General features: G+C 44.4%; 1 protein-coding gene across 1 annotated transcript in view; it reads left to right on the plus strand.

Annotated features, from left to right (window-relative positions):
• Window positions 1-13,207, plus strand: part of LOC146009006 (hexokinase-1) — a 57,949-nt gene that overhangs the window by 2,718 nt on the left and 42,024 nt on the right. Inside the window, exon 2 of the mRNA XM_083148953.1 lies at window positions 12,001-12,163. Coding sequence (XP_083005079.1) covers window positions 12,001-12,163 — 163 coding nt within the window. The remainder of the gene's footprint in view (window positions 1-12,000; window positions 12,164-13,207) is intronic.

A 13,207-nucleotide genomic window follows, 5' to 3' on the forward strand; every position in this document is an offset into this window, starting at 1 on the left:
CTTCTCATAGGCAGATTCAGTTAGTAGCAGTTTCTGATTAGAATCACACAAAGTAGCAAAGTCTCTGGAATTTGTAGTATCCATCTGTGCCAGCAACTTAAGGGGTATACACACATAGGGATGTGTGCTAAGCGTTTTTACATAGCTATTTAGGGTAGGTGTTGTCCATAGAGAGCCCATACACATGCAGGGATGTTTGATAAGCCATTTTACTATGTGATTTTACTTAAGCAAAAAAAAAAAAAAAAAGGCAGGGTATTGGTTTAGAATGATGTAGATTGCGATCGCTATCTCTTATTCAGTACCCACAATTTGCAGTCACTTGTTAAGCAATTTAACTAGATTTTGATTACATGCACTGACTTAACTAACGGGCGATAGCAATGTGCGGGACCGTGCATTGCCATCGCACAGGGTGCATACACACGGAGGGATGTGTTCTTACTTTCTAAGCGATCTGGTCACATCGCTTAGAAAAAAAAGCACAAAATCTCTCTGTGTGTATGTCCCTTTAAATATTATTGAATAAACAGTGTTTATGTAGCAAAGAGCCAGATGTACTAAGCTTGAAAAGTGATAAAATGGAGAGTGATAAATCAGCTCCTAACTACCATGTCACAGGCTGTGTTTTAAAAATGACGGGTAGGAGCTGATTGGCTGGTGGTTTATCACTGTCCATTTGATCACTTTTCAAGGCTTAGCACATCTCTCCCAAAATGTTATCCAGCAAATCACAATGCATCACTATTGTGACAGTTGGTGAACACTCCATGTGCAACTGCTGGCTGGTCTAGAAAATGTGACACTTATTTTCAGCCACCCACTAAGCAGGGATTTTTTGGGGAATTTAACACCTAAGGGGGTGAAAACTGGTAAAATGTTTCGCCCAGCAAACCTTTGCCCAGTTGAACCCGTGCACATCAATTAGTTTTATCTTATTAGAACATCACATTGTAGTAGCACACTATAGGGCTCAGTTTATGATGCTGTAACCATGGCAACACCAAGGAGGTGGACAGGAGGAAGCAATAAAGGTTTTGAATACATGTAAACATATATACAGAATACTTTTGTTGATAATCAGCTGAATGACTCCATACCTGTACGATAAAGTTATTATTTGTGCCTTGGAGTGTAATGGGCCCCATACATCAGCAATCACAATTAATGGTTTTCCAGATCCAGTGATTTTTTGGCCAGATAAATGGTTTCTACAATCTATTTGACTTGCCCACACATTACAGATCGGCAGATTTTTCCCATCTAAAGATTGCATCTTCATATCTGGAAAGTGCCCATACATCACCTCAATCGATTGTCATTTCAGATGTTACTTCTTTTCATAATGTAAATAGAAGAAGATGAGATTGGAATGCCCAGACATATAAAAAAACAACCGCAGATAATACCAGATTATTAAACATGTTTAAAAATCTGATTCAGCAATCGATTGGCCATCCCGATCAATTTTTGATCGGGATCGCCAAAAGGGGAGCCCACACATTAAAGATTAAGGTACTTGTTTCCTAGCACGGCCACACCGATTTACATCGGGGTGGTCGTGTCGGAAAAATCGGGTCGATCGCATCGCATGCGATTTGGTCGCATGCGATGCGATCGTCGCGACCGACCGATTTTGGACCCGATTTTTTTTTTTAATTAAATGTAAATCGGGTCCCTGGGACCCGATTTTACATTGGATTCAATGTAAAATATTCCCAACCCCCCCCCAAATGTCACGGCGTACACCCCACCCCACGATAGACGCCAACCCGAAGCGTGGCGAGCGCAGCGAGCCCGCGAGGGGCGGCGGTGCGCGTCCTCCGACCTTTTCATTCCCCTACTATCCACGTCGGCGTGGAGTTGAGAATAGAATAGTGTGGCGAGCGCAGCGAGCCACTGAGCCCGAAGCGTGGCGAGCGCAGCGAGCCCCGCGAGGGGACGCGGATACCTTCACAGGTAAACGCGTCCCTTCGCGGACTTCACAGGTGTCCGCGTCGCCACGGACACCTGTGAAGCCCGCGAGGGGACGCGTATAACTGTGAAGGTATCCGCGTCCCCTCGCGGGGCTCGCTGCGCTCGCCACGCTTCGGGCTCAGTGGCTCGCTGCGCTCGCCACACTATTCTATTCTCAACTCCACGCCGATGTGGATAGTAGGGGAATGAAAAGGTCGGAGGACGCGCACCGCCGCCCCTCGCGGGCTCGCTGCGCTCGCCACGCTTCGGGTTGGCGTCTATCGTGGGGTGACGACGGGGACATCTAAAATGTGAAATGGGTCATATTGGCCCATTTCACATTTTTCACATTTTTTCAGGATTTCAATGTTAAAAAATCTTTTAACATTGAAGCCTATGTAAAAATCGGGGGCATCGCGTCGGGACCTATGTTAATGGTCCCGACCGACGCGATGCCCCCGATATTTTACCTTTCCCGACACGATTTCAATGTTAAAATATTTTTTAACATTGAAGCCTATGGGGAAATCGCGGGCATCGCGTCGGTCGCGTCGGGACCATTGTTAACGGTCCCGACCGACGCGATGCCCCCGATATTTTGTCCTAGCCGGCCAAATGGACCTGATTTCAAAGGAAATCGGGTCCATCTTATGGATCGTGTACCTTAACTAAAGGTACACGATCCATAAGATATGTGGCCGTGCTAGGAAACAAGTACCAAGATTAATTATGACAATCATCTCCAGATATGAGGATTGTCACAATTAATTGCTGATGTATGGTGCCCATTCCTCATTTAATTGTTGAAAAACCTACAGTACCTGTATAAATGTGACTGCGCACTTCAAGTTGCGGTACTTGTGTAATATCTGGGCGCCCGATTTTGTTCATCGCATGTCACTATGTAATGGTTCCCATACATCAGCAATCACAATTTATGGATTTCCAGATCCAGGGATTTTTTGGCCACATAAATGGATTTTACAATCTATCTGACTTTGCCCACACATTACAGATTTATTTCAGTGATCGGCAGATTTTTCATCTAAAGATTGCATCTTCATATCTTTTAAAAACCTGATTAAGCAATCGATTGGCGATTTTGATTAGGATTGTCAAAAGGGGGAGCCTACACATCTAAAATTAATTGTGGCAATCATCTCCATGTCTGAAAATTGTCACAATTAGTTGCTGATGTATGGGGCCCTTGAGTGCATGCGATGTGATGCGATGGATTTTGCACGCACTAATGGGCCCCAAACATCAGCAATCACAATTAATGGATTTCCAGATCCAGGGATTTTTTGGCCAGATAAATGGATTTTACAATCTATCTGACTTTGCCCACACATTACAGATTTATTTCAGTGATTGGCAGATTTTTCCATCTAAAGATTGCATCTTCATATCTGGAAATTGCCCAATCGATTGTCATTTCAGCTGTTCATAATGTAAATAGATGAAGAAGACGAATTGGGAATGCCCACACATATAAAAAAGATCTGCAGATAATACCAGATTATTAAACATGTTTAAAAACCTGATTAAGCAATCGATTGGCGATTTTGATTGGGATTGCCAAAAGGGGGAGCCCACACATCTAAAATAAATTGTGGCAATCCTCTCCATATCTGAAAATTGTCACAATTAATTGCTGATGTATGGGGCCCTTTACTTTGCTGGACTAATCATGCGTATTTCTGATTGTTACATTTCTTACTGTTATTTAATTATTGTTATATTGAATCATTATGTTTGCATCTTATGTATTTTTTGTTAATCTTTGTTCATTTTTTTCTTGTTATTAATACATGTATCATTTAAATCCGGTTGTCATTAATGTGTCAGATATGAATGATATGATATGAATGATTTTGTATGTTCTGAATGTGTCTACAAGGCCCACAACCAGGCCACTATAAACGTGAACCCGAAGCGTGGCGAGCACAGTGAGCCCGTGAGGAGCGGCGCTATGCGTCCTCCAACCTTTTCATACCCCCACTATCCATGTCGGCATGGAGTTAATTTTACATAGTGTGGCGAGCGTAGTGAGCCACCGAGCCCGAAGCGTGGCTAGCGGACGCTTATTACTTCACATGTAATTTGCATCCCCTCGTGGGGCTCGCTGTGATCGCCATGCTTCGGACTCGGTGGCTCGCTGCACTCACCACACTATATAAAATCAACTCCACGCAGACGTGGATAGTGGGGGTATGAAAAGGTCTGAGGACGCGTACCGCCGCCCCTCGCGGGCTCGCTGCGTTCGCCACGCTTCGGGTTGGCGTTGATAGTGGGGTGGCATTAACAATGGGGGGCATTTAGCCATCAGGGTGGGTATACAATTAAAAATGGGGTCTGGGGGGCCATTTCACATATGAAACAGGCATCTGTATGCCTGTACATATAAAAATTGCGTCGCATCACATGCAATATGATTGTATGTGATGCGATACAACGCGATTTTAAGGTGCGATGAACAAAATCGGGCACCCAGATAATACACAAGTACCCAAGTTGCTAATGGAGCTATATTAATGTAATTACCTTTAGCATGTTTAAGTGGTTTTTGTTTTTGCAGTGAGACTAGTTTATATACTAGTTTTTTGTTTCAAAGCAAAATAAAATAGCTTAAAGTAACCCATATTACTTCTCTACAAGTTCTAGTTTCTGTAGTCTAGGTTAGGGGTTACAAAGAATGTGCCTTCAGAGTCACAAGTCTGGTTTTTGGTACAGTATGTTGTGCTTTTCTACCAATTATGACATTATAGCCTATGACCAGTATTTTATTTTTTTACTGCTGTAGTACTAGACCCAGTGACCAATGACTGCTTCAAAGCCCTGAGAACAACGTGTTCTAGTTGTAATGCAAACCAGGGTGACATTTAATAGAATGAGAGTTTTAGTAAGTTTTCAAAATCGCCCATTATCGCACTTTTTAAAATCACATTTATTGCCATGAATTTGCATATTTAATGAGCTGTGTATTCCGGGCAAAAAAGTGCGATACGGTGCGATAATGGGTAATTTTTAGTCATGAAAATGTGCAAATTTGTGTTAAAAAAATAAAAATAAAAAAATGTCGCGAGGTCCCCCCTCCTGAGCCAGACCTGGTTCCAAAAATACGCGGGGGGAAAAAGCATAGTCCCGGACTCTTGGACCAGTCCTGGTTCCAAAAATACGGGGGACAAAAAATCTGGGGGTGTCATGACACAAAGGCGGGACACTTTTTACATAAAGTCCCCCGGCCGAAACATGAGCACCGTGGCTGGTCAGCCTTGGATGGGGTACCTGGAGGAGTGGGGACTCCCCCAATAAAGCCCCCCCCCCCCAGGCTTCACCCATCCAGGGCTGAAGCCCGGGGCTGTCACCGGCGTCCCAGGGCTTTGGACGCCGGCCTGATAGGGTTAAAACAATCATTCATAACATTGCTTTATACAGGTAAACCGTAAGTTCCAGCATGCGGGGCATTAATGGGCCCGCTGGGGGACTTGCAGTCCACCTGTAAAAAAAATGTTTAAATAAAAGACACACACACAGAAAAGTATAACTTTATTACACACACAAACACACACCTCACTTTTACAACAATATACTTACCAACCCACGGTCCAGCGCTGTCCTCCCTTCTCCATAGCCAGCTCACCCCGCACTGACAGTGTGGTTGGCTTATGCATCTCCATGGAGATGCATAGCTCAGCCAATCAGGGCCATGCCCATGTCAATAACAGAGTGGGCAGGTAAGTGATGACACAAGTGGCCCCATCACATTGGCTGTCATGCCTATCTCTATTCAGCCTGCACATCTTTCTGCATAAACTATGATTTTATTCATCCTTCACAGAATTATTGATAGGGAACCTCCCCCAGTGAGCCTAATTCAAATTTGTATGCAAATGCAGGTGCAATAATCTAGGCTTCGGAATTGCTAATATTAGAAAGTGAAGCTGCAGTCCAGAAGGAAAGAGACAGCTACCAGAGCCATTGCAAACATATTCACAATTGCGTACACATTCACATATAGCCTGATGGAGAACATCAGGCTATAGACCAACTTTTAGCCCTGATGTTCCTCACATGTAAGTATATAGCAAGTATGCTAAGAAGTGTCCCTTTTCTAGGGAGGGTGGATGAAGAAGTGACTCCTGAAAGTGTAGCATGAACCTACTAATTACTTTCTGCACAAAACTACTTTACAGTACACTGCTGCCTCTGACCACTCTGCAACATTACAGGGCTTGCTTGCTGATAGGTCTGTGCTAGCCATGAATGCAGTCAGATTGCTATGTTGATAACTTTGATAATTAACAGTTGTTCTCCATTGTTGAACTTTCTTTTGGGAGCGGTGATATACAACCACCTGTTTGGACACAACATTACAGCACAGGGGGGGGGGGGGGGGGGGTGTATTTTGAAATATAATATATAGTATCTTTTAAAGGATCTTTATTTTTTTAGTGAACAGTTCTTGTACATTCCACTACTAGAACAGTTTGGGGTTAGACAAGTGGAAGTCTCAATATTGGCCAGATAAAGCTGCCCCAGGAAGCAGCAAATTGTAGCCAAACAATTGGATCACACTAATTAATGTGATTATCAGCGAAGTGTATGTACTACAGTAGTATTCCCAAGATAAAGTATATAAGTCCTATGGACATTTTGATATGAACAATTGTTTGCAATATAGCACAGCTGCTCAATAATTGTTGTTCTGTGTGCTGATTGCAATGTTAGGCAATGTTTCATCCTGAATGCTGCAAAATGGAGTATGATTATAATAGGTCCTAGAATACCCGCCTGCTGTAACATGCTTATTGTGAGGGGACTATCCTGCCGCCGCAGAGCAGGAGAGGTGTAGGGAGCAATTTCCCTACCTACATAACAGATGCAGCTACCGTCTCTATGTATGCCAGTAACATGGTGATTTTGTAGCCAGGAGGCAGTCTGGCACTTCAAAAGTGCTGAGCACACCTCGTGGAGGCCTGTCCAAGCCTATATGGAAGGGTGTGAATATGAATTGTTGACATTATTCAGGTTAACATGAGAACATTGACAGGCCTGATCTGTCAACATGCATCATATCTGCATTTTGACAGTGTCCATGACGAGGTTCATAATGTCTATGCAGATTATATGTCGACATGATTATTATTCAGCAAATCGTCGCTGGTGGTCTAGTGCAGTGGTAGCCAACCCTAGCCCTCGAGAGCTACCAACAGGTCACATTTTCCAGGCAACCTAGCTGCTGCACAGCTGCACTCATTAATCACTGACACATTTTAAAAGATCTGCAGGTGGAGCTGATTAGCTCACTTGTGATTCTGTGAGGAGACCTGCAAAACATGCACTGTTGGTAGCTCTCGAGGACTAGGGTTGGCTACCACTGGTCTAGTGGCTTCTTGTCTTCTACCAGTGACAGTGGCGACTCCCGCATGTTCTGGGTGCTGGTGATGCTGCAATGTTCTTGTGAGTATTTCTCCCCCTAAGCCTCACCCTGGTGCCTAACCCTAGCATCTTCACCCTGCAGCCTACTAGCCTTAACCCTTCCCTCGGTGCTTACACCTAATTGTAGACCTTTTGAAAATGTTGACATTTCAAATGGTGACAGTGTGAGGATGTTGGCATAGTTTCTGTCTACAGTTTCAGTGATGTTGGCATTCTAATGTCGACATTGGCCTTATGAACATCTATATGGTCACTGTTGACCGTTCATCTGGATACCATTTGTAAGGTGGTCACGGCCACTATGATACATCCATGACCTTCAGCATGCATTCCCCATGTCCAGAAGTCATAATTCTGGCATTAGCTAATGTTGGGAGGAATGGGTGTTCGTATGCTTGCCAAGAGAATTCAGCACATACTTGGAAATTGTATTCAGTTATTGGTCAGGATTGTAATTTATTAGTGTTCTAAAATTGCATATTGTGTAACTCCTTCAGTGTGACTACACTACTACAACTCAGATAACTGGTTTCTTTAGCACATTATAGGTTAATAAAAGCCCTACATCAGGGGTCTTCAACCTTTACGACAGTGTGGGCCACATTAAAAAATTCAATGAAGCCTGAGGGCCACTAATCTCTACTGTGGTAATTAGCACAGTCCTTCATAGATAGACATCGCAGCCCCCATAAAGCACAGCCCTTTATAGATAGCACAGCCCCTGCATACATAGTTGGCACAGCTGCCCATACACATAAACCCCATCCCCAATATATAGTCAGCACCAGGACTATTTCTAGACAATTAGGGTCCCAGTGCGAACAGAAAAAAATGCAGCTCCCCATACATAATATTATATTGATGAAATTGCACGCGGTGTAGACGCGCTCCCAAAAATGGGTGTGGCCTAATTCTAAGGGGCGTGGTCTAATTATAAGAGTGTGAACTAGCAGGAAAACCATTACCTGACATCTCACTTTTGCAACCTGCATGACCAGACATTGGTTACAGCAGGAATAGTTGTTGTCCTTCCACGCTTAAGTTGGCTGGCTAAAGGCCACACAGTGACATATAAACATTAAGGTCCACACAGTGACCTAGCTCGCCTCACAAATCAAGCCCAAACAATGACAGGCTACTTAAATTAATATACACGGTTTATCTGTAATGTCCATTACACATTGTGCCACACACCATAATGCCCATTACACATTATGCCACACACCATGATGCCCATTGCACCTTGCACTATAATGCCCCCAATACTCCTGCTTATACATATTATGCCCCCAGCAGTGCCTCTTATAAAATGCCACCAGTAGTGTCCCTCACAAAATGCCACCAGTAGTGTCCCTCACAAAATGCCACCAGTAGTGTCCCTCACAAAGTGCCCCAGTATTGCCCCCCATAGTCAGCACCACATTGCACAGCCTGCCAGCCCTCCCATAGTCAGCACCACACAGCCAGGTAGCCCCCCCTCATAGTCAGCACCGCATTGCAGCCCATTCACCCCCCCATGTTCAGCACAACATTGCAGCCAGCTCGCCCCCCCCCCCATAGTCAGCAAAGCATTGCAGCCAGCCCACCCCCCATACTCAGCACCGCGTTGCAGCCAGCCCCCCCGAAGTTAGCACTGCATTTTGCCAGCTTCCCCCTTCCCTAAGAAACTTGCCTGAATCTTCTGCAATGTCACAAGATGCTCCATGTCCCTGGCAGAGGTCTCAGGAAACAACAGCTTCATCAGAGGACTGGCGGCGGCTGTCACTGCGCTCTGAAAGGGCGCAGGGGGGGACAGGTGCACGGTATCAGGAAATACACAATGCGCATGTCCGCGCACAGCCACTGCACATCCACCTCTGCCGCGTCCCACATGCAAAGGGGACTAGCGCGGAAGGTTTTTTTTTTTTTTACACAGCAATGAGAGGCAGCAGGTGGAGGGCCACTCAAAACAACTCAGTGGGCCACTTGTGGCCCGCGGGCCATGGGTTGAAGACCCCTGCCCTACATGAAATGATAACACAAATAATACTTCAGTTTTGGGTTCAGGTAAAAAAAAAATAATAATGCTGAATACAATGTATATGAAGGCCCGCATTGCTCCCAATCACTAAAGTAATGATCCAGCAATACTTTTCCTGCTGCATGCTTGTAGCAGTTTCCTCAAAAAACCCTTATTGTGAATGGAAGTTTCTGGAACAGGGGCTGGACTACAAACTAGCTGTTCAAACAAAGAACCACCTCATGAGCAAGGACCGTATTAGATCTCTCTCACACATCACCTTGGTTGTGTCTATCATGAAAGGGTCAACCAGGTTCTCAACCCTGGTCTTGACCAGGGTTAAACATAGAACCAACCCGGGTAGACTGCAGTGTGAAAAGTGGGAACATGCATTATTCTATCAAGGTAACCTGGGTTGACAGTATTCACATCGACCCTTGACTCGGGTCCCAGCAATATCCGATCTAAACCCTGGTTCCTTGCCTCAGTGTGAAAGGGTCTTAAACGGATATCATCATGGCTTCAATCAGTGTTGATAATCCCTGATCTGAGACAGGAAGTAAGTGAGAAAGATTCCTCTTAGATGTAGCAGTACACACCCATGCTTCTAGGTGCCACATTCACAATGTATTTTCACAATCTCTGCATATATGGATCAAGACACGCCCTCTGGGTGGAGCATGACACACCCCATCAATGGGGAATGTTCAAAATTCTGCTATCAACAATAATCTCCCTGAAACTAGTTTTCAAAAGTAGTACTGATATCCTCACTTATAACTGATGAGTTTTGATATAACCAGTACATAAACCTGTTTATTCAGTTCCGCTATAATAGTCAGTACTGACATTACCCAGTGCTCAGGCATGCTCTGTCACGCAAGTCCCTACACTGTAAGTTCCTGTGCAATGTTTACAAAATCTTGGTTTCTGTTGTAAAAAGAATCCTCCGCAAGTAGTAGCAAGTTTAATCTCATTCAGAATATTTGCTTTGAAACTAAAGCATGGTACCCATTGGTTGTGCATTACAAATAATGGGACTATGCAACAAGCGATGGCCATGGGTACACGTTATGCGATGCGTGCAATAAATCAGTCCGATCCATGCTGGAATACATATCATATTATATATTGCATAGTGGGCCTTGATTCGGCTTTTTATGGAGGTGCGTTAGCGGTTGCTTACAGCAGCGATGCACTAATATGGTAATGCGTCTGATATAAGTACACACCTTCTTGCATTAATGGTATGTGCTGCCTCTGAGGACACTGCATCAGATCACCTATGACACAATTGGCCGGATGCGTGACCTATGGGATCACCCAAGCTGACTGCCACATATACAACAAAGAGGCCAGAAAATCTGCCTGATCCTGGCTTCGTCACTCCCCCCAAGATGATACCACTCCATTTTCTGAAATGGCCGCCCTCGACCTGAAGCATAAAATCTATCACTGGCAGTCTGCAGTCGATCTGCTTCTGAAATCTCAGACCTGTACTGCACATGTACAGTATAGATCCGGTAACGATTGTTGGTACTTTGTGGCATGAGCTGCACTACCACTGGAACCTTAATCAACCCAATGTGTACCCGACTTTAGTCCATAAACACCATGGGCCTTATTCAGAGGGAGTTCTCAATAGCATTTGCGGGAATATGCAAATACCTATCTCCACCTTCCCTTTATGCTCCACCATGTGACTAGGGGCTACTTGCTTTAATCCAACTAAACATGGCCTCTAAAGCAGGGGATTTGTGATCGAGAATTCAGCAGCATTCCCAGACTTGCCGTGGCACCACTGTAATATGCCCATGAAACTGACCCTTTTTGTGCTCACCTTAGGTTACCTTCTGTATTGTGTTTGTTGTTGTTGTTATAATTATAGTTGACTTTACCAAGCATTCTCTAAAGGCCCCCTTACACTTGTCAACTTATTGTCTCAACAAATTGAACCTGATTGACTCGAGATTTATCCTATGTGCAGGAGGTTCAATCTCTTCCAATCTCTTGGTTATACTCAATGGCACAGGATTGTAGATTGTGTCCTACACATCAGGCACATAAGATTTTGTCAGATGGCACATCAGATCTCGTCAGAAATTGACTCAAATTGGATGAAATCTCACAAAATCTCACAAGTGTAAGGGGCCCTTAAGAGTGTGTTCACACGGCAGATACTGCCGTGAGATGTGAGTCCCGACGCGATCAGATCGCATCGGGACTCGCATCTCATGGCATGCTAGAGGGGCACAATTTACACTATATAGTGCAGATCTGCACTATATAGTCTTGCCTGCCCTGTCTGTCTGGCTGCCGATTTGCGCTCACACGGGAGCGCGCATCGGCAGCGCATCGGGCTCGCAAGCCCTAAAAAAGGTTTGCATGCGACATGGCTTCCGATGTTCACTATATCGGGAACATCGGAAGCCAAATCTTACGGTCTGTACACACTGTAACTCTTAGACCTAGAGCTGCAGGTCTTATTTTATACAAATACACTTAAAATAAGCAACGTGCTAATGTAATACCACCTTATGTATTATGGTTGTTCTACAACATTGTAGATCTAATTAAATTGTTTTATTTTCTTCTCTTTACAGATTGATAAGTATTTGTACGCAATGCGGCTTTCAGATGAAACCTTATTGGACATTATGTCTCGGTTCAAAAAAGAGATGGAAAACGGTCTGTCAAGGGACACAAACCCAACGGCCATTATCAAGATGCTTCCAACTTTTGTGAGATCAATTCCTGATGGAACAGGTAAACCAACGTCTTATAAATATATATAGAGCTGCACTGGGGGGGGATTTGGCACCTGGTGTGCCATTTTTACTTGCACTAAATTGCATGCATTTCATTGCATGTAAAAAAACTCTTGGGGAGTTGGCAGTGGCGGAAGGGGGGGGGGGGGCAGCGCGGTCCAGCCAGTGGAATTCTCTCAGCCAATCAGCATCTGGCCAGTCTTTTCAAAATATTTTTTTAAATTCAGCAGCGCTTCACATCCCACCACCCGGCAAATTCCGCTACCACCTTCCAGCAGCACCTCGGACGCGCTGGCCGGACCCCGCTGCTGCACATATGTGTGTGCCTGTGGTGCTTAACAGCTGGCACACACATAGGATCGGACCCAACACCTCGTGGGTGCTAAAAAGCTGTAGCTGCTGGGTCCGACCCGATGCGCATCGGGTCGGAGGGGATGTAAAATTTGGGACAATTTCTCGGCCCGATCTGTCGGAATCAGGTGAAATCGGCCGAAATCGGATAAGTGTAAGGGCACCTTTAGCCCAAGTCTTTTAATAAGTTAATGCAGTTGTTTGAAGAGGTATGATTAATATTTTACTAGGGAATAGAAGGCAATCTGGACTAGGTCAACCACTATTGGTCGACATGGACAATAGGTCAACACAAGTAAAAGGTCAACATGGACAATATGTTGACACATGAAAAGGTCGACATGAGGATTTTACAATATTTTAAAAAAAAAATCATGTTTTTCTTACTTTTACCATTTATGTAGACTACAGTTGGGAACGGTACAGTGTGCCGAGTGCACCTGACCCGAAGCACGACAAGCTATTCGAGTGTACGTGGCATGATAATTGGGATCCACGTTCTGAAATCTACAAATTGAAACAAAAAAAATTGTGAAAAACTGATGTCGACTTTTTCCCATGTCGACTTTTGTGCATGTCGACCATTGGGTCAACCTAGACCCTTGATGGCTAACCTTGACACTCCAGCTGTTGTTGAACTACACATCCCATCCTGCTCTGCTTCAGTATTGCTATTTGGCCATACTAAATC

Source organism: Crinia signifera, chromosome 6 (assembly GCF_055691185.1).
Source record: "Crinia signifera chromosome 6, ASM5569118v1, whole genome shotgun sequence".
Taxonomy (NCBI): Eukaryota; Metazoa; Chordata; class Amphibia; order Anura; family Myobatrachidae; genus Crinia; species Crinia signifera.